The sequence below is a fragment of the Abramis brama genome, assembly GCF_963993115.1.
Source record: "Abramis brama genome assembly, chromosome: 17".
NCBI lineage: Eukaryota > Metazoa > Chordata > Actinopteri > Cypriniformes > Leuciscidae > Abramis > Abramis brama.
In genome coordinates, this window is record NC_139979.1 from 15,437,161 (window position 1) to 15,460,274 (window position 23,114).

Here is a 23,114-nt window from a genome sequence, read left to right on the forward strand (position 1 = left end):
TAAAACCAAGTAATGATTTAATTGATCAAAAATATTTAAATATAAAAACATTGATACATCAAACCCCCAAATGTCTTGGCTTTGAAAGTACAAAAAAAATCTTGCACAAAGAATAATTTTATGCAAAAAAAATACAAACGTTTGTAGAATAAACCTGAAGGCTGCTATGGCATTAAACACAATCACCATTACAATAACAGAAAGCAAACAGAAAAAGCAGAGGAACTAGATGAGAAATCTTTTGTCAACCAGAGTTTTGCTGGCTAGGTTCCTGCGGCCCATTCCATTTCGGATTAATCTGAAGACCTAAAGGAGAGCATATTAAAGCTTCATTTTAATCATCACCTCAAAACAATCGAATGAAACCAACCAGCCTATTAACATATCCACATGTACTAACCAGTTGCTGGAGGTATGTTAACACAGCTGCGAGAACGAAGTTCTGACTGCCCAGATCCACCACACAGAAAAAGAGAGTGTCAAAAATCAACAGCACAGCCTCATTACCATAAAAGAGGACATCAGCGAATGAGTGAGAATCATCTGAAGGAAGATAAACACAAAGATATTCACTCAGAACACTAATGACTGTGAAGGGAGTGGATTCTGGAAATCCACTGCCGCTTCAATGAGTGATTACAATCAAGGTATTAATCAATATTTTTCCTTTTACATATTAAATGATTTGACTGACATCTTTAAGCTTATGAGATTTATGTAGTTATAGAATTATAAGTCAGTTTAATGGAAGGTGCTCTCTCCATGTTTTTGAGAGAGGCCCCCAACAATATTGGATTATTGTCTGAACGAACCTCTCACTGAGAGAAAGAACATGTTGTCTGAATATTTTGGGAAAGTTCCCCATTTAGAGAAGAGCTCAACTTACTCCAACCTTGAAGAAGCTGTGTATCTGTGTATGTGCGCTAGTAAACTAACTCCTTGTGAGTCTTGAAGCTGACTTCTGCCTGATGAAACTAATCAAACTATCTTCAGTAGAAAAATGTTTTCAATTTATTATAATTCTGACTCCTGTCTTCAATTAACTGCACTTCTAACTCCTGATCTTCATTCATCATATCTGGTCTTTGGGTCTTTAACTGTAAATTCCCAACAACTGGGATTTATTATGTGTGCATATGATCATCATAGTGTTTTTACCATTATAAAAGATGCTTTTATCCAGTGGCTCTATAAACTCCATACCGATGAATCTCTCAAACAGCAGCTTATCTTTCACGATGTAATCCATCTCACGGTGTGCCTGAGAATACAGCATTCAGAATGAGATGCAAATCAAAACACCAACAAACCACAATATACTACAGGAAAATCACAAGTATCAATGAAATTCAATCCTCACGTGATCGATGACAGAGCCCAGGAATCGGTTCATTGTATGGTACGCTTTTGTGCTCTGCTCACATGGATTGGCTGAAGCATCCACCAACCTTGAGGGACCATTTCTCTGTAGGGGTAGAGACATTGTTAGCCACCCTTACTGAGAGAGATTTGTGTGAGAGTATACTTAGTAGCTCAAACTGTAGAGCTTAACGCTAACAACGCCAATGTCTTGGGTTTGATTCCCAGGGAATACAGGAACTGATAGTATGTATACTTTCAATGCAATGTAAAGCCCTATTCGGACGGGACTAGTGTTCCAGGGGGACGTTATAGAAATTAATTTCTCACAGACGTACTTTGTGATTTTCTCACAACACCTCAGTAAAAATTACAGAGCAAATTACCAACTGTTTTTTCAGCGAACTCAGTGGTCCTCTGAGAAATCTAATCCCATCCGAATGCGAATGTCTGTGATTGCTGATATTATATTATCTTACCACTTCTCCTCATGTGTTTTTTGACCTACCCGAGCTACCGTTAGTGCACCAATCTTAGGCATGCTTTCATTTAGTTTCAATATGGATGGTATCAGATGAAAAAATAACACATACAATCAATAAATAGAGGCAAATCGCGGAATCTGCAAAGACTGCCCATTTAAATATTAGTGTCAGGTAAGAGTAACATACTTCTCTAGATTTCTCTGCTCACGTATGTAGGTTTATTATAAACAGCCACTGCAATAAACTCGTGAAGTTTACTTAAATAGGGTTTAAATTAAAATTATATTAACAAATAATAAATTATAAGACATATACGTCATACTATATGTGACCCTGGATCACAAAACCAGTAAAATGTCGCACTGGTATATTTGTGGCAATGGCCAACAATACATTGTATGGGTCAAAATTATCGATTTTTCTTTTATGCCAAAAATCATTAGGATATTAAGTGAAGATCATATTCCATGAAGATATTTTGTAAATTTCCTAATGTAAATATATGAAACATTTATTTTTGTGAGTGAATGCAGCACAATCGCGAAAATAAATGGACAACTTTAAAGGCAATTTTCTCAATGTTTCGATTTTTTTGCACCTCAGATTCCAGATTTCAAATATTTGTATCTCGGCCAATTATTTTCCTATCCTAACAAACCATACATCAACTGAAAGCTTATTTATTCAGCCTCCATATGATGTATAAATCTCAATTTCATAAAATTGCTCCATGTGACTGGTTTTGTGGTCCAGGGTCACATATGACGTACTACTGCACGCACACACGCACGCACAGCACATGACCTTCTGTAATGCCCACGTCTAGAAAACAAACACTCTGTAATGAACACGGAGTCCCATTGGAATCAGTACATTAAATCAAATCAGACGTTGAGTGATAAGAATTGTAACTCAAAGTCGTTTAGAAAACTACTCCTTTCTGAAAAGGGCTTAGCTTTGGATAAAAGCATCTGCCAATTGCATAAATGTAATGTCTTCAAAAGTAAAAATTATTCATAAATAGTCAAATGTAAGTAAATAAAAGTATATAAGTAATCAAAGTAAATATACAAGTATATATAAGTGTATGCAGTTGTGTTTATACCCTGTTGATTGGCTCAATTATCCGGTCATATTGAGTTCGCAGGCGGTTGGTTATTGAAATCTGAAATGTCTGAGTGTCAGAGTTTGGCAAAAGTCCCCTTTGGCCACACAGATTGTCCTAAAACACATACAAATAAAATAAGTCTCCCATTCATACTTCTATTTAAAATGTAAGACTCAAAATCCATCTTACCGCCTCTCTCTTCAGGTTTGTATTCATTTCATCCATGTTAGTGTCAGCATGACCATGAACAGAACGTCCATGAATGTAGTAGCCAAAACATCGATGAGACAGCAGCAGCACTGAGACCTAACAGACACATATACATACATTCAAAGAAAAAAAAGCAACATTAAACCATTACGTATGATATGGTCTAAAATTGTAAATTTCTTGGCTATGAATTATAGTCTATCTGTTCAACTGCAAAGAAGTTTTTTTTTGCCTAATACTTACATTGCTGATTGAGCACAAATCTACAAACTGGCGAATCTTGTCTTCAACAAAGCGCTCATGGAATACTGTGAAGAATATCATCTAAAGTAATATGATACAAAAAAGAAATGTGTGAAATATCCCAGGTGACACACACAAAGAGGCAGACTGCTTGTCTTTGAGTATATATGTTTTTACCTGCATTAAGCCAATGCAGAGCCACATAGCAGAAGCCACACCGTAGCGGAGTATGAGGCTGTATGAAGGTGGGTATGCCTCAGAAGCTCGACGCAGGTTAGACGAGGGGTCTCTTAGAGCCAAATTTGAGAAGCCCACCACCTGCAAGCACAATATTCATTATTTGTTAACACAATCCTTAACAAAGTGGCATAATCTGAGTGGCCAGTTTGAGAATAAGCTTTTTAGGCAAACTGTAGATCAGAGATGTTGCGTGCTGTTGGACTCACCTCTAGAAAAAAGAGCACAGCGATGACTTGAAAAGTGGGGTTGATCTTGCGAACGGTCTGAATCTCATTCCACTCATTGGCCACAAAATATGTTCTCCAGATACTGACAGGAGATGCTTGACTTTTTGCTTCGCCAGACCCTGAGCACATTACAACACATTAATATAGAATATTTATAATAAAAAATAATTTAAAAAAAGGATTAAAAGTGTAGAGTTTATATAGGTATAATGGAACGTGTATTTGAAAAACACATTAGAGGAACAATGTAATTACCCTCCACGTGTTTACTGGATTTACCACGAGGTCTTTCCCAGTCTATGAAGAAAATATCCACAGATAGCTGAACAAATAGCTTATGAAGAAATTGTACAGTCTGTAACAAAAATAAGACTTGGGTTAAGCTGGGAAGAAAGGGAAAGGAGAGAAAAGACTATTACTTTAATTATGCAAACTGTAGTAGTGTATAAGCTGATGTACATATTTGAACTCACCTTCAATGCAAAGGCACAACCAACATAAACAACAAAACGCTCCTCCTGAGCTGGTAATGGCAGCAACACAGACACAAATAGCTGGGCCTGGAGATACACACAAAAAAAAGCCTTGTTTTTATATGTCTTGAATTCTATATTAAGGCCTGTTCATACCAAGACAAAGTTTGTTGCAAAAATTCTGTGCAATAAACGTTTTTATTTGAATGTACGGCTGTTAATGCATCGGTTCAGACCAACGCGAACCTTCGCAAGCCATCAAAGCGACATATTCTTTTAAGGGTTTGTCACACTACACTTTTCATTCCATTGACTTCCATTCATATGCATGCGAATGCTGGAGATTCAAGAAATTCAAGCTCACTAGTGCAAAATGCCCGTGCAAAATCCGTTTTTGTGTGTGTTTTTAGTAATTGTTGGTTTGGTGTGTTTGAGTGCTCATTGTTACTATTACACAGCAAAAGTTCAGTGACATTTTTATTTGTGCATGGTAGAAAGCACACAGTGAACTCCGAGAAAACGCTATGCTTGAGCAAACAGTTTGTGAATAGGCTACTACAAATGATGCCCGTGAAAGAGACTGTGAACGCATTGAATAGGATATATTTAGTTGGTGAATAACATAGGCTACTATTACACAGCAGCGATAACGTTAAGCGCACCAGAATGAAATATAATATTCAGAAGTAAAACAGCATAGCTGACTTACAGATTCAGTTAACATCCACAAATGAATAAGCGTGTCGATTCAGGGAGCAGTGCAAAGTGCCCATGCACAGTATTTGTGTGTTTTTAGTAATTGTTGGTTTGGTGTATTTGAGTGCTCATTGTTACAATTACACAGCAAAAGTTCAGTGACATTTTTATTTGTGCATGGTAGAAAGCAAATACTGATAATGACATACAATAAATGTGGAAAATTGAACTACACGATTCAGGGAGCAGGCTACACAGGGAACTCCAAGCTACTTAAGCTCCACTGCTTTCTTCGACCCTCTCTGTGAGTGGCTAGAGCAGCAAAAGCCAGTGTGTGCTTCTTTTACCGATATATATTTACCGATATTTTTTGCATTTCGCATCCGAACAATGTCAAACTTGGCACTGCACTTACTCATGCCGTAGCGAGACACCTAACGGTTCGAACTAATGGTTCGAGAGATATGCGAATAACACACACACACACACACACACACACACACACACACACACACACACACACACACACACACACAGACAGAAAAACGTTCTCGTAATTTATAGATAGATATAATATACAGAAGTAAACGGCGTAGGTGACTTACAGATTTCAGGGAGCAGGCTACACAGTGAACTCCGAAAAAATGCTACGCTTGAGCAAACAGTTTGTGAATAGGTTACTACAAATGATGGTGTGTGTTTTTAGTAATTGTTGATTTGGTGCCAAAACCAAAATATATCCGCCAATATGGATCAGTGATTTTGATGACATCAGCTTTCATTAGCTTTTCTGTCCAATCAAATGCTTTCTAGAATCTGAAGCGTCCCTACACGAGTCGGTGTAGACCACAAAACTGTATAGGACTCAGACCAAGACCAAATCATCAAGTGTAGGAGCTAAAAAAAGTTATTTTTGTTTGTTAAATAATTAACTATTGCACCCAATGTTATGTGAGTTGGCACCACCTAGGGGTTGAAGCAGGAGATCGGAATAAAGGACCTGTGACTTCACCTGAGGGCGTGGCCAGAACCGGAAGTAATGGCGCTTTTCCACTGCATGGTACGGTACGGCTCGGTTCGGTACGGCACGCTTTGGCGCTTTTCCACTGCATGGTACGGTACGGCTCGGTTCAGTACGGCTCACTTTTGCCGCATTTCCACTGCATGGTACGGTACGGTACGGCTCGCTTCGGCTCGCTTTAAATGGTACCACCTCTGTTGAGGTTCCAAGCGTACCGTACCGATACTAAAATGTGACGTGAAAACACTGCAGATCACTGATTGGTCAGACAGAATCATCACTACCAGCGTCATTGTATTTACGACACGAGACACTAAACCCGCTAGATTTAAATAGCCAGTAGACAACAGCCAGCGCTGTAGCGCCTGTTTTAAAAGTATTTGCTTTAAAAAAAAAGAAAAAAAAAAAGAGTAAACTTCAAAAGAAGAAATGGCTGAATCGTGGTCAGTGGACGAGGTGCAGACGTTCCTCTCGTTGGTTGCCGAGGAGTGGATGGGGAAACACGGAATGAAAAATTCGCATTTAATATGATGATATCATGGCAGCAGAGACGGCAACTATAACGATCAGTCCCACCCACTTTGAAGCGGTACTAACTGCAGTGGAAAAGCAACCGAGTTAAAGCGAACCGAACCGTGCCGTACCGAGTCGAGTCGTACCACGCAGTGGAAAAGCGAAGCGAGCCGAACCGTTCTGCGCCGAGTCGAACCGTACCGAGCCATACCATGCAGTGGAAAAGCGCCATAACAGTCTTTGACCTCACGGCCTGACTCCATAGGAAACAGATTGATTCAAATCCACCTTATATCTTTTCAATCCTTTATTTATATGAGAGTTTGATTTTTTGATTTTGTATAAACATACTTTTTTGTAATAAATATTATTTCAGTTTGGAAATCTATCCTGTGGACAATGGAATAATTCTTTGGAAAGTGAGCGTCAAGCTTTTTTTTTTTCAGCCACCAAAGTGGACTATTTATCTGCTACATCAAGTGTTTATTGTTCACTTGACTCGCTTGCTGCAAGTTTAATCTTCTGGATCAGTCGAATTCACAAATGAACCATTTGAAGTTATTTGTGAACCAGTTGATTGAAAAGAATCGGCAAAAAAGATTCACTCACGAAACGGGACACTTCATATGCTCTTGTGGACTTACAATGGCTGCCGCGTACACGTGTCCGTTAAGTCCATGAGACTGTATGGTGTCCCATTTTGTCATTTTAGGTTTCAGAAGGGTGCTCCTCGGGTCTTAACAGTAAATTCCCCTACACCCGGGCCACAAAGGATACAACGAATGGATCCTTTGCGGCCCAGAATATCCCAAGATTCATTGCGCACAGGTAACGGCAGGATTACATTTTTTTTTAAAGCTGGATTACACTTTTAAATGTAAGCATTGGGTTTTCAACTTACTGGCCAATCAATAAAATTAATGCTTTTGGTCACATGCCCAGAGACACTGCAGTTAAACTACGATTGGTGGTGCTCACGAACAGAGTGGTTTGCTAAGCGATAATAATGAATACACTATAGTGAATACATATTTCTGAATGGCTGTTTGAAAACATGTACATTCTGTTTGACTTCCTTATACATGACAAGCGGGTGTCAGAAACACAAAATTGCACAACTGTCTTGATGTGAACAGGCCTTTAGACCTAAAGAGCTCCATCAAAAAATGAGTATGTAAACAGCACATCCTAGAAGAAAAAAACTAATTTGATAGAACAGTGGAAGAAAATCACAGAAACAAAGACACTAAACTGATATTTGAGAAGTGGCTGAGACTACGTTAACAACAGAAAAAGTGACAGACTTGCCTCCAATGTCTGGAAAATATTGAGAGGAACAGAAAAACAAAGAAAAAGGAAAAAAAGATTCATGTAAGGCTCAATCATATTCATAATAGACTAGACAGCACCCCCCACAGACATGACAAATGCAAACCTTAAAGAATATAAGCCAGTAGAGGCCTGTTCCAACAGTGATGATGAAGAAAACATTTGCTAGGTCACCAGCATAGAACACCAGAAACTTCATAATTGTCTGAAATAGAAAGGGACATTATTATGAATACATGTTTAGCATTGTGTTTATTATCACGTCTGAATGGGAGTCCTTACCTGTAGGTCAATGAGAGGAGATGCAATTCTTCTTTTCCAGCTTGCGGTCTTCAATAAAGAATGGACAACAGCCACCCCTCCCAGCACACCAAGAGCAATCTGGATATGAATCCACATATAAATAAACAAACAGCATTACAACATACACCAGAACATCCTGACCAACATAAAACAGACGACTGACTTTCAGTGCCTGTTCATACTCACATCAGTTTTGATCCGAGCTTCCTCCTGGTCCATTGTATACTCAAGAGAGAACGACACCTGTACATACAAAAAAACAGAAATTAACCTGTCTGGCTGGTCATATAACAGTTAAAAATGTGTAAAATATTAAAATTGTTATCAGGTTTTTACTGTGTTTTGTATCTTGCCTGTCAACAGAATAAAATAATTAGTGATTATTTATCATGATTTCAGACCTGCGTTTAGAAAGCACAATGGTAATAATAACGTCAAATTTAGTCAATGTATTTACTATAAAATGTACTATAAAAAAAACACATTAATATTCAGCAATATTATTGATCTGACTGTACTGATCCTGTTGAATGAGAACTGAACTGAACTGGACGATGACATAATTTTTTGGATTAACTATAATCCAATACATAACTTTATAGATTAAATTAACTTATTCAATAATTGATGATCTTTACAACAAAACTGAATCAACACTGAACTGACTTCAGCTGAACAACAGTCGAAATGCATAATTTTCCTGTTATCACTGTAAAGCTGCTTTGAAACAATCTGTATTGTTTAAAGCTCTATTTAAATAAAGGTAACTTGACTTGACTATTACTATTTATTATATTTTCTTATGTTTTATTTTCTGCAAACACCCTAGCAGAAAAGTTCAATGATCCCATGGCCAAAGGGATTACATATAAAGGCATGCAGTAGACTTACAGTAACAGTCTGTGTGCTGGGGTCAGTGACGAGTATATCTGAGTAGGCCACGGTCATCAGAGGGGGGTAGACCAGTCCCTTCTGTGTATTCGGCACCAGTTGAAATCTGTTCAGTGCAGGACATCAAGCTTAGTGAGATCTCGAACTATAGGGCTTTCACACTGTGCTTAAACTCAGATTATAGTCGTTCTAAGCAGGGTAAAGGAACGTTTTAAAAGTGTAGTTAGTACCACTTTTTACCCAGGGCTATGAAACCCTGCTGCTAACCCCGAACTGCGGGGCCAAACATGTACAGTGTGAAACGGTGTGGCGTTAGAACGTTACGACTAGATGCTGAACAACCAACAGCCATTTATGTTGGTCAGGATGTTCTGGTGTATGTTGTAATGAACAACCAACAAGAAACAGTCGTTTCAGCGTTTGATAGAATGTAAAACAGCGATGGAAAACGTGTCAGCAAGAGTAAAGAAGAGACCTTTTCATTCTTACTTTATAGTCCGAAAAGTCCATTCAGAAAAATGATAGTAAAGTCGGCAATGTGCAATATGCAGATGCACAATTCTTGAGCTTTTATGTAAAAATATTGTTTGCTGCGTTTGTTCAATCAGTAATGACTCCGCAAATATGCGAAAAATGACGTTAACCCAGGGTTTAGGATTGTACTTTGAGAAATGTCAGTTTATATCCAGGATTAATTGTTAACACTGGGTAAATTATGAGTAATGTTAAATGTGAAGCAAGATAACCCAGTATACCATTTACTTGGGTGTTAGAATGACTGTGAAAAGCCCTAATGTGCAATTTATACGTTTGGGAGAGCGTAGTATTTACCCGATCTTAATATTAGAGGCCACACGTATGGCTCTGGGTGAAGAACTCAAAGAGTTTTCCCTTCCACTCAACGTGTCCACAAGCATCAGCCTCCGGGTCAGGTACCAGTTATTCATGTTAGATCCTGAAACAGGAGAAGTTAGCATGGTGATAAAGCAGCAAGGTCTTCACATATGATAGTGTTTGATCAAACAATGTGTTTGTATGTTGTACCCTGATTAGTGAACTGGCCATTAAACTGCTGGTTGACATTTAGGAGAGGCACTGCAAGAAGACGCTTGTCTTCCTGTGCCTTCTGAATGACCAGGAACACGTCATAGAACACAGGCTCTGGATAACCAATCAAGAGCTCTGACACAGAAAGCACACACTAAGGAAAGAAAAAAGTCATTAACACACATCCACATATTCAGCTGAAAATAAAAACATGCATAAATACAATAAAGTAGAACAAATGGCTAAATACAATATGGAGTGCTTCTCAATACTCAAATTGATACTTCTTAATTTCTTAATGAGGAGCGAGGAAGCTTCCAGAGGAGCTATAAGCGAGGACGCACAGGTGTATCTTATGCGGAGGTCTTTCTTGTCAAAAACCTGATGCACATTCAATTTCTCCTCCCCCTTTACCATGTCACAATAATTTTAATTTATGTTTTATACTTGCAGTTTAAACCAAACATTTCAGCTTAAATGCAATAAAAGGAAGCATAAATAAGAAATGAGAAACATCCATGGATGACACAGAAGATAACTGAGACTCACACTCTGCTTGTAGGCTGTCCCAAACGTGAAGGCGGACTGTTGACTGGTAAGGGTGTCTGGACAGAGCTATAGAGGATAAATGAAGCAACTCACAATACTTTCCAATTCCAGTTGTTTTGTTATAAGCTTTCACAAAGAGGGGCCAGGTTCATGAAAATCTTATAAAGAGAAATTCTAAGGAGTTAGTAAGAAAGATAGTCATCTTGAAATCAAAATATCTTATTTTCATGGAATATTGCAGTATTTATTATAAATAAATAATATTTACAATAAATACTGCGGGACAACTGCAAATGGAAGCAACATGCAGCCCTGTCAAGTGTTGATACTGTACATAGCCTACATTTAGTTGGTGTAAAAAACGGAGCTTGCAAAGCTGCAGACATCCGTAATAGCTTTTAGTGCATATAGATCAAAGTGAAGACCAAGACATATATAACCTTTTCTCCACTGTGAAAATTGTTGAAAGTGTGAAAAATGTTGCTGCAGGCAAGAAGAGATCAGCAGATCTTGTTCAGTTATGGCAACGAGCTTGCATCTACAAAGAACCAGAAAAAAGGGGACCTTGTATACACAAGAACTCGGGGGGCCTAAACTGACCGTTTTGCTGAATGCTGTATTTCTGTTAGGCCAATGCTGTAGTTAAGGGAAACCCTGTAAGTCTGAAGAGTATAAAATGTGAAACTTCTGATTGTTCAAGGCCTAAACTTGTGGTGAAGGCTTCTCGTATTTCTGTTATCAGGGTTGCTGCACACTTTTTAAAGTCAAATTTAAGGCTTTTTAAGACCTGAAGAAATAAAAATGAATACTGTACATTAGGGGTGTGCAATATTTAAATTATATTTCAATATTTCCAAAGTTTTGTTGATTATAATGTGTTTTTGTGCTGGTACCATGGCTGGTTTAGGCCTGTTGTTGACAGCTGACTCACAAAGATATTCATATTATTCATTCTATGTGGTGGTCAGTTCACAGCAGTGACAGAAATTAATATTTTTATTAAGGGGCAATATTTGGCACCTTAAATTGATTTCCAGGGGCATTTTTTCCTATATATATGGGCATTTTTCTAAACGTGTTTTATGTCACCTTTTATGTCAAATTCTAACATTCACATTAAATTCTATTAGAATAATAACAGTATAGGGCTGTTACCTACCAGTCAAATGAAATCAAAACCCAACTTTGCAGTCCAGAGGTGACACAGAAGCGGCATCAGAAGTGGCATTAATATATTTAGAAAGCATTTACAATTGCATAAATAATGCTATGAGATTTTTTTTAATTCAATATTTACACATGAAATTATTTCTAATTTGAACTTTTTAATTAAAGGGTATTTTAAATTAGCCTGGTCCTACCAGACTCTCGTTCATTTCATTTGTACAGAGAGTCTGGCCACTCTCCATTGACAAACGTTAACTTCCTTGAAGGCAGATACGGTACTCTGAGCAGATCCAATAGTTTTAAACTTCAACAGAGCCACTCTGGATCTGCCATAACCAATCGCAAACGTTTGGTCATGACGTAACCCTACAATTCAAACTAGCGCACGACCTCAACATCTATGGCAAGCCGTTTTAACATTTAGTCCTTAAAACCTACTAGTATCTATTTTCATGCTACTAGTACTTATTTTTTAGATTCTAGTATCTTTTCCATTAAGTACTAGTACTTATTCAGTAGCTACTAGTGCTTATTCTTTAGGTACTAGTGCCTATTTGTTAGATACTAGTGCTTATTCTTTAGATACTAGTACCTTTTTAAAGATACTAGTACTTATTCATTAGATACTAGTTCTTTTTTATTAGATACTAGTACCTATTAAAAAGACACTAGTACTTATTCATTAGATTCTAGTGCCTATTAAATTGCTACTAATACTTATTCATTAGATACTAGTACTTATTCATTAGTTACTAGTATATATTATTAGATACTAGTACTTATTAATTAGATACTAGTACCTATTAAACAGATACTAGTACTTATTCATTAGATACTAGTACTTATTTCAATAGTGACTAGTAAATATTATTTTGTTACTAGTAACAAATATTTTTTTTTGCCATTGACTTCTATGGGGATCTGTCATTCAGAAATCAATGTTGTGTCAAAAACAATAATTAAACAATCATCATCATCACTGCATAAGAGACACCAAGAATCAAATTGTATTTTAAAAGATATTTATTCTCTTGCAAGAGGCTTAGTCACAAAATCACAGCAGCTACCCCGTGACGTGAGCAAGACCTGACACCCAGCCCAGGAAATTCCCTTCTTATACTCCTTCTTCAAGGTCTTTCCTCTGTAGTTTTCCACTCACCCAGCATGGCCACCTCTGGCGGATTTAGAATAGAATGACCCCTCTAACCCCCCTTGGAGGGTTTAAAGAGTTAAAGGTTCTTAACCATTTGTCTTACTGTGTGTGTCTTGCTTACGTCAGGTGTACAAGCATACATATATCCTGTTCACATTCCACAATATAGACATGTGACACATTATGTTGCAATATATGTTGAAGATCAATGGAAATCAAATTTTTCCATTACATCAACTATTCAGTTCTGACTAGTATGTATTCCAATTATGACTAGTACGTATTTATTAGATACTAGTAGTTATTCATTAGGTACCAGTACTTATTTTTTAGATACTAGTACCTATTACTAGATACTAGTATTTATTAAATAAATACTAGTACTAAGTCATTAGATACTAGTACCTATTAACTAGATACTAGTACCTATTAAATAGATAATAGTACTTATTCATTAGATACTAGCAGAGGCGGACAGAGTACACAGCTTCATTACTTGAGTAAAAGTACAGATACCCCTTGCTAAATTTTACTCAAGTACAAGTAAAAGTACTACAGTCAGATGTCTACTTAAGTAAAAGTACTAAAGTACTTGTTTTTAAAAGTACTTGAGTATCAAGAGTAAATTTTTTAAATATTGCATTACTACTGCCACAGTGCTTACATTGGTAAAACTATCATTAACTTGTTCAGAAAATTGAAATAGTCTGGCGAGGTGGGGCCACGGGTTGGCACATTCCCGGGATGGACCTGCTGCGTCTTCATCCATTGTTTCGTCCATGGTTTCGTCTCTTATCTAAATCTGGCCAGTGAGTTGAGTTTGGCAGAAAGCTGAAGGTGATTGCTGATAGGCTGTCCCAATCAGTGGCGCCTGCACAATCCAATCACGTTTGAGAGGGAAACAACAAATTGAGGGTTTCCGAGATTTTTCTTTTTTCCTTTTTTTTTTTTTTTTAGAAGAAATAACGGGTACTCACGGTTATGGATAGAAATGTAGTGGAGTAAAGAGTACAATATTTGCCTCTCAAATGTACTTGAGTAAAGTCATGAGTACTCCCCAAAAATGATACTCGAGTAAAGTACAGATCCCTCAAAATTGTACTTAAGTACTGTACTCAAGTAAATGTATGTCCGGCTCTGGATACTAGTACTTATTCAATAGATACTAGTACCTATTTATTAGATACTAGTATTTATTCCAAATGTTACTAGTAAGATTTTTTATTTTACTAGTAAGATTTTTAATTGAACTCTCCAGTGGGCATTCTGACTAGTCATAACATAAGACGGGTAAAAAAGCAGCTGTGACTAGTAAAATAAGAATAGTTACTAGTAACAATTACAAAATATACAAGTGTCTAATAAATAAGTACTAGTACCTAATGAATAAGTACTAGTATCTAATAAATAAGTACTAGTATCTAATGAATAAGTACTAGTATCTATTTAATAGGTACTAGTATCTAATGAATACGTACTAGTATCTAATAATATAAGTACTAGTAACTAATAAATAAGTACTAGTATATAATAAATATGTTCTAGTACACATTTAATAGGCACTAGAATCTAATGAATAAGTACTAGTAACTAATGAATAAGTACTAGTATCTAATAAATAAGTACTGGTACCAATATAATAGGCACTAGAATCTAATGAATAGCTACTAGTATCTTTTAAAAAAGGTACTAGTATCTAAAGAATAGGCACTAGTACCTAAAGAATAAGCACTAGTAGCTAATGAATAAGTACTAGTACTTAATGGAATAGATACTAATATCTAAAAAAATAAGTAATAGTAGCATGAAAATAGATACTAGCAGGTTTTAAGGACTACATGTTAAAACAGCTTGCCATACAACGTCATCGTTCTCAGCCACTCCCTCTGTTCGCGGATTAGACCGGCAAAAATTTGGTCGGAGAAAACCCATGAATATACCGCAAACCCAGACGGAGTACTGAAGGAAAATGAAAATTGAGCGGAAGTACGTAGGAGGGCGTAGCCAGGCTAATTTTAAATATGAAACTAAAACCGCCAGTAGGTGGTAGCAAGTCGCTGTCTTAATTAGTGAGTTGAAGGAGTCATTCATTCAACCGATTTGTTCAAACGGCTGATTTGAGGAAAGAAGCAAGTGATAGGTCATTTAATCATTAATTACACTGATTCGTTCAAAGAGCAGATTTAGTCAGTAAAAAAAATATAATCGCTGTCTGTTGCAAGGTTCTGCTACAGTTTCATTTTGAAATTTACGTCGGCGAAATAAAGGAAAAACTATCGCACATCCCTACACACAGAAAGAATGGGCACAGACCCCCCTAAAAAAATAATTTTTATTTTAGGGTGAACTATACTTTTAAGAATTAAAAAAATTGAAATTAAGAATAATTTTATTCTTAAAAATGTTTCGTAACCCGACCCCAGAAATTGGTCTTGCCTGCCTACCTGCAGGTTTCCTCCACTGACGCTCTCCCATCTCATAAACTCCCCACGCACTGAGTAAACAGCAGCCCGCAGCTCGATGTTAGTGTTCTGAAAGTGGGAAGAAGGTTTGTGAAAATGACAAATGTAAGTTTATGTTTACAATATGTTTAGATGTCCACCAGTGCTTACCTTTTGTGCCCCTTTAAAGCTGAATCCAACAGGAAGTGGTTCATTCTGTAGAACTCGTGATGCCAACCCAAGCTGTTCTCCATAGTATAGCCAAGGCAGGTTTGTCCTCCTACAGTCACAACATTGTCTATGAGAATCCCAAATACGAGCACACTGGGTTCTTCTGCCCATTTGATGTGAATTTAAATACATTACAGACAGAGATACTTCTTAACAGTATCATGATGCAAGTAGCCGTAATATGTAACTGATTTAATATCAGATCAATTCAGTTCTTCTCACATCTCATCTCAGTCATAAAGCAGTTGATCTTGAATGAATCACACTGTATTTAAGTATATAACAGATGCAATTTATGTTGCACATGACGTATTTCCTATGGTTGATTACAGATCTTATTAATGGTAATTTTGTGCAAATGCCAAAAAGCCTAAGAAAGAAGTCTAAGATGGGCCGAGTTCATTTACCACACCCCTCACACATGTGTGAGTGTGACATGAATCCAAAGAAGTCGTTAGTGCAAATCAATCGAAAGATTAAGAGGAAATCAGAAATGTCAAAATAGCAAGTTAATAAATGTGTACGAACCAGCGGGACAGAGTTATCTTGTTTTATGTAGTATGCTAACAGTATAAATGGTGTATATTTTAGTTAAACAGGAAGATTCTCTGTGATTACCAGCTCTCTCTCTCTATATATAATTTAAAAAGGTCCAATAGTAGTAAATAGTAAAGTACAATACAATAACTGTATATGTATTACCAGTAGGAGATGTCCTGGCTGCTGCCCTGAGCAGCTGTTGCTCTGTAGATTGTGTTGTAGAGGCCACAGGCATCATTGTTGATGGTGCTGGAGGAGTGCATGTTCATCACACACATGTTGCCCAGAGACTGACATGCTGTCCTGTTAGAGAACAACTACAGAACAAAGTAAACAAAACTTATATATGTTCAGAAGTTAGGCATATAAACATTTAAAGAGGAACTATTATGCTTTTTTACATTTTCATCTTTCTTTAGTGTGTAATTTTGCTGTTTGAGCATGAAAAAGGTCTGGTTTGTGTTTACAAAGCACAAAGTCCACTTCAAAGGGAGCTATTCTCTATATCAGTAAGCACTGTACTCTGAACTCTCTGAAAAGCCAGGATTGGAGTTTTGAGTTTTCTTACAGGAACATACACGTCACAATATTCCTCATTTAAATAATTCCCTCCTAAGGCATACGCAAAAAAAAAGGGATCAGCCCTGGTTGAGTTGCGTTAGCAGTGTGTTGAAACTCGTGGTTACGGTAAGGGCTGTGACATTTGGTCAACACAACACACTGATCCAGCTGAGAAATGTAATGGAAATTTTATTCTTACTTATGCTTTTGTAATGGAAACTTTATTCTTGCTTATCTTAAATGCATTGATGGATATAAGCTGCATAACCTAGTAGGCTTGAGTGAAATATGGTAGGATATCTTGTCCCTAGTGGGCTGTGTTCCCACATAAAGGAAAGGAAATGTGCTGTGTTCTAATGAATAATTACTCTATGTTTTTGAAGTGTGCTGTGTTCTAATGAATAATTACTCTATGTTTTTCATATCAAACTCTATGTTTTTTTATTTTCTGTGCACGCATAAGAGCAGGATCAGCAGAATTGAACATGCCATATAGGTTAATTTGTTTGCTGATACACCAATAGCAAATAAGACGAGAGGTGTTAAAGGAACACTCCACCGTTTTTTGAAATAGGGCTTATTCACCTTCTTTCCTACATTAAGATACAGTGAGGAAAATAAGTATTTGAACACCCTGCTATTTTGCAAGTTCTCCCACTTAGAAATCATGGAGGGGTCTGAAATTGTCATTGTAGGTGCATGTCCACTGTGAGAGACATAATCTAAAAAAAAAAATCCAGAAATCACAATGTATGATTTTTTAACTATTTATTTGTATGATACAGCTGCAAATAAGTATTTGAACACCTGAGAAAATCAATGTTAATATTTGGTACAGTAGCCTTTGTTTGCAATTACAGAGGTCAAACGTTTCCTGTAGTTTTTCACCAGGTTTGCACACACTGCAGGAGGGATTTTGGCCCACTCCTCCACACAGATCTTCTCTAGATCAGTCAGGTTTCTGGGCTGTCGCTGAGAAACACAGAGTTTGAGCTCCCTCCAAAGATTCTCTATTGGGTTTAGGTCTGGAGACTGGCTAGGCCACGCCAGAACCTTGATATGCTTCTTACAGAGCCACTCCTTGGTTATCCTGGCTGTGTGCTTCGGGTCATTGTCATGTTGGAAGACCCAGCCTCGACCCATCTTCAGTGCTCTAACTGAGGGAAGGAGGTTGTTCCCCAAAATCTCGCAATACATGGCCCCGGTCATCCTCTCCTTAATACAGTGCAGTCGCCCTGTCCCATGTGCAGAAAAACACCCCCAAAGCATGATGCTACCACCCCCATGCTTCACAGTAGGGATGGTGTTCTTGGGATGGTACTCATCATTCTTCTTCCTCCAAACACGTTTAGTGGAATTATGACCAAAAAGTTCTATTTTGGTCTCATCTGACCACATGACTTTCTCCCATGACTCCTCTGGATCATCCAAATGGTCATTGGCAAACTTAAGACGGGCCTTGACATGTGCTGGTTTAAGCAGGGGAACCTTCCGTGCCATGCATGATTTCAAACCATGACGTCTTAGTGTATTACCAACAGTAACCTTGGAAACGTTTGTCCCAGCTCTTTTCAGGTCATTGACCAGCTCCTCCCGTGTAGTTCTGGGCTGATTTCTCACCTTTCTTAGGATCATTGAGACCCCACGAGGTAGGGGTGTGCGATATGACGATTTTTGATCGTGGACGATTAAAATGTCTCCACGATCTGCTTTTGAAGAAATATCGTAGTATCGTCTCTATCCCACCATACTGAACAACGCGACGTATTCACATAAAATGTTAACGCAGCGGAACGGGACACACACTGCAGTTCACAAAAGTTCATAATTTGCATGTGCTTTAATGCCTTGTCGGTTAAACATTTAATTCGCGTGCTGATGCGCTGTTCTAACGTGTGCGTTTCTCAGCGCGTACTTGTGAAGCTCACATGCACTAAAAGCCTGTCTACCAGCGCCTGGATACTGGACTAAGTTATCTTTCGAGTCTTATTGTGCTAATACTGTTAAATACACACAAGGTTTACATAAACAAAGTCGGTTATGTCTAAAGTGAAAGCAAACTTGAGAAAATTGAGAGAAAATCTGCTTGTCAAATGCGTGTATATTAGACGCGTCGCACGCAGCTCTTAAAGAGACAGTAGCAATAGTAAACATGCTGCCGCTTGTCCTTAAAGGGATAGTTCACCCAAAAATAAAAATTATCTCATTATTTACGCACTCTAATGTTGTTCCAAACCTGTATTAATTTCCTTCTAATATTTTCTAATATTTTTCTAATATTAATATTTTGAAGAATGTGGCTATCCAAACAGTAGCTGGTCCCCATTGACTATAATGACAACATTTTTTATATTCGCCCCTGTCTGCCATTCTTTTTTCTTTTATATTTTGTTTCCTAAGGCTTTGTTTTTTTAAAATATGGACATTAGTTTGGCTGTAATGCTCAGTCACAAAATAGTAAAACCAACATAAAAAAGAATCGTGATAAAATCGTGAATCGTGATTGTCATGAAAAAAATCGTGATATGATATTTTTGCCATATCGCCCACCCCTACCACGAGGTGAGATCTTGCATGGAGCCCCAGTCCGAGGGAGATTGACAGTCATGTTTAGCTTCTTCCATTTTCTAATGATTGCTCCAACAGTGGACCTTTTTTCACCAAGCTGCTTGGCAATTTCCCCGTAGCCCTTTCCAGCCTTGTGGAGGTGTACAATTTTGTCTCTAGTGTCTTTGGACAGCTCTTTGGTCTTGGCCATGTTAGTAGTTGGATTCTTGCTGATTGTATGGGGTGGACAGGTGTCTTTATGCAGCTAACGAACTCAAATAGGTGCATCTAATTTAGGATAATAAATGGAGTGGAGGTGGACATTTTAAAGGCAGACTAACAGGTCTTTGAGGGTCAGAATTCTAGCTGATAGACAGGTGTTCAAATACTTATTTGCAGCTGTATCATACAAATAAATAGTTAAAAAATCATATATTGTGATTTCTGGATTTTTTTTTTTAGATTATGTCTCTCACAGTGGACATGCACCTACGATGACAATTTCAGACCCCTCCATGATTTCCAAGTGGGAGAACTTGCAAAATAGCAGGGTGTTCAAATACTTTTTTTCCTCACTGTAGGTGGGCAAATGCATTTTTGTCTCAGCGCATGCATTGTTTTAGTTTGACAGGGTCGGCGCTAGCTTAGCTTAGCACAATGATTGGAATTCTTTGTTGCCAGCTAGCATGTCCTGAGTAAAAGTAATATAAAAAATAAAATAAAAACCCACCTAATTACTTCTTGTGGCCTGCGTATTCACAACGAGTACAAATAGCGATGCAGATTAACACTAGGCGATTTCCTATGCAGATATTGACTTGGGACTATATAAGGGGGAAGCACAGGACGAAGCACTGCTACTTGGGCGCAGAGATATCACGCCCAAGTAGCAGTGCTTCGCCTGTGTTTCCCCCTAATATAGTCCTTAATATATAAGTCAATATCTGCCTAGGAAATCGCCTAGTGTTAATCTGCATCACTATTTGTACTCGTTGTAAATACGCAGGCCACAAGAAGTAATTAGGTGGGGTTTTTTTTTTTTTTTTATATCACTTTTACTCAGGACATGCTAGCTGGCAACAAAGGATTCCATTCATTATGCTAAGCTAAGCTAGCGCCGACCCTGTCAAACTAAAACAATGCATGCACTGAGACAAAAATGCATTTGCCCACCTATCTAAATGTAGGAAAGAAGGTGAATAAGCCCTATTTCAAAAAACGGTGGAGTGTTCCTTTAAGGAAGGGTGTGGATGCTGAAGAAAGTACTATACTAACTTTGAAAAGAGGAGGACACTTTGCCTTCTCATGCTAGACATTGTCTGTGTGTAGAACGCCTTTCTTGCAAGAAATAAAGCATTGCTTATTCACTTTTGAGAAGTATCGCTGTGTCCCTTATTTGATAGAGTCTAAGGATAAAGAAATTTCCACGACAGAAATCAGAGCAGCACATTGCACTTATCGGAAGGAAGGGCTTCACAGAGACGGGAACTAAACAGAGTGTTACAGACAGACTGCAACAATGTAAAATATGTTAAAAATAATGTTGTTGTTTTTTCAACATTCAAGCATGAAAATCTATTCTAGTAGACCCCAAAAACAAAATCGAGACAAAGGTCATAATAGAGGGTATGCACGTGAAGTAGGCTAATCGTCGGCCGGAGCGACTGCGGTTACGCATACTAAGTGGCAGAGTTGGTTTTCAGTGTGAATGACGTGAAAAACACACAAAACACATCTAAAACAGGAAAATAGCTTTGAGATTGACTGTACAAATATATTTGACAAGAAATCTGAGGTATATTTTTATAGACTAGAAATATTGTGCCGAAAGCTACAGAAAAGAGAAACAAATGGGTCGCTACAATTTACAGAACCAAATGAACTCCAGGCAGCGAAAGTGAATTTGCAGTTATCATTTTGTGTAAATATGTTGAATTTTGTGGTAAAATCATACCCTATATATTGTATTGTTATATTGTATTGACAACTCATCAATTAAATATTTAGGCTACCATCTTATATTCTACATGATTGGATTTTTTTTTTTTTTTTAAACACTAACAAAAACTGTACAAGTTTTAGGGCTGGAGGATATGAAAATATATACAGTTGTAATCAGTTATTCAACCCGCATTGCAAATCAGGTTTATTGGCAAAATTGACAGACTTTCAGCTGTTTGCAATGAACAAATTAAACAAAAGTAATTGAAATACAGGAATAGAAAATGCATGTGTGTGTAGAAACTTACCAAACAGGCAGCTGCTGAAGAATACATGAAGCTTGAAAACCATGCTGATGGGATAGAGAGGGTCTGTGTAACACAAACACGCATTACACTTTAAAACAATGAACCCTAGCACACTAACAACAGTACACAAACACAATACATAATGTTAACTTTGGACTCTTACCAGTTGGCCAAAGATGACATTTGAGGCAACAGAGATAGGCAAACTGTTTGAAGGGAAGCACATCCCTCCTGCCTGTGTGATGAAACCATAACTTTCTAAATTCTCATCACTCTAAATGCATCGAATAAACATAGGCTATACATACATTTAAACAAATGCACCAAATTCTCACCAGTACGTTTGATGTCCCGCAAACACACGACTGAGATGAGTTGATGAATGAGTCCTCACATCTCACACACCTAAGTATACGCATGTCCGAACAAAATGAATCACTTTTTATGCATGAAGATCAACATGAAAACCCAGTGCCATTGATAGGAATGACAGCTTTACCTTTTGCCTGTTGTATCTGGGGCCGAAAAAGCAGGCTCTGTTGCACTACATGCTTCACATCGCGCCTCATTTAATGGATTCCCATTCCCATCTCTCTCCACTGACAAATACAATTAGATACCATGAAATTATAAAACAATGCTGCACCTTTTACCTAAAACTGTGCACCGTTTACCTACCCAGCACGCTTCCCTCAGGACACTGGCACTTGCCATTCACCCCTACACTTCCAGGACAACGGATACATCCATACCCATCCTGAGTAACCCCCTGTAATCATATTATTGTAAAATAGTATTGGTATAATTAATATAATTAATACAATAACAACATCAATACCTAAATCAATTCATTACAGTACCTGATTGGCATCAGGACACTGCTGGCACGTGATGGACGCCCCATTACTGACCAGCACCCTGAAGCCAGTCTGACACTCACATATCAGTCCTATATGGCAGAAATACAAGCTGCCTTACAATAAAGCATGTTATAAAACATTTATGGTTAATAATAACAAATAAACCTCTATATTTTAAGCATTTTTGTTTATTGTGGTGTTATGTGCAGCAAACGTTTTTATTATTTTTTATATCGCGTGCAGTTGATTCACTGACAAGACGCTTACTCGTATGGTTATATCAACAACAGATATAACGATACATCAATAAATGACTGCTGTCTAGTGTAAAACTTATATCATTTAACGGTTAGGTTAGTCAAAACAAAGCAAACTAATCTGCGCGCGCGTTCCGCGTAACGTTACCTGATTTGCTGTTGACTTGATTTGGCCCACATTTCACACAAGACAAGCTCGAAATATCAAAATAACTTTCAGCACCACAATCCGAAGGCTGTTGAAGAGCTATAGAAAACTGCTGACAAGAAAAAGCGTTTAATTTGATCAGGAATATGATCGAGAAACTGCACACGAAAGCTCTCAGCGTCCCCGTCGCCATGGTGCAGTGCAGATGACGTACATGTTCCTGTTTACGCTCAGAGAGCGTGTTGCGTGCGCGCCGCCGTGCCCCT

At 37.7% G+C, this 23,114-nt stretch overlaps 1 protein-coding gene across 1 annotated transcript; it reads right to left on the reverse strand.

The window, feature by feature from the left end:
• Nucleotides 1-23,077, reverse strand: tmem67 (transmembrane protein 67). Its single transcript, XM_084088066.1, has 28 exons — nt 22,849-23,077; nt 22,444-22,532; nt 22,262-22,352; nt 22,083-22,182; nt 21,919-21,988; nt 21,747-21,818; nt 21,584-21,646; nt 16,389-16,543; nt 15,627-15,735; nt 15,459-15,545; nt 10,695-10,760; nt 10,143-10,299; nt 9,930-10,053; nt 9,099-9,204; nt 8,394-8,450; nt 8,187-8,285; nt 8,011-8,109; nt 4,346-4,432; nt 4,128-4,227; nt 3,852-3,991; nt 3,583-3,723; nt 3,406-3,486; nt 3,142-3,258; nt 2,950-3,066; nt 1,361-1,465; nt 1,159-1,261; nt 401-543; nt 1-306 (listed from the first exon to the last, which is right to left on the reverse strand). The coding sequence occupies exons 1-28, from the start codon at nt 23,039-23,041 to the stop codon at nt 226-228; spliced, it is 2,952 nt and encodes a 983-aa protein (XP_083944192.1). The 5' UTR covers nt 23,042-23,077; the 3' UTR covers nt 1-225.
• Between the last annotated feature and the right edge of the window lie 37 nt (nt 23,078-23,114).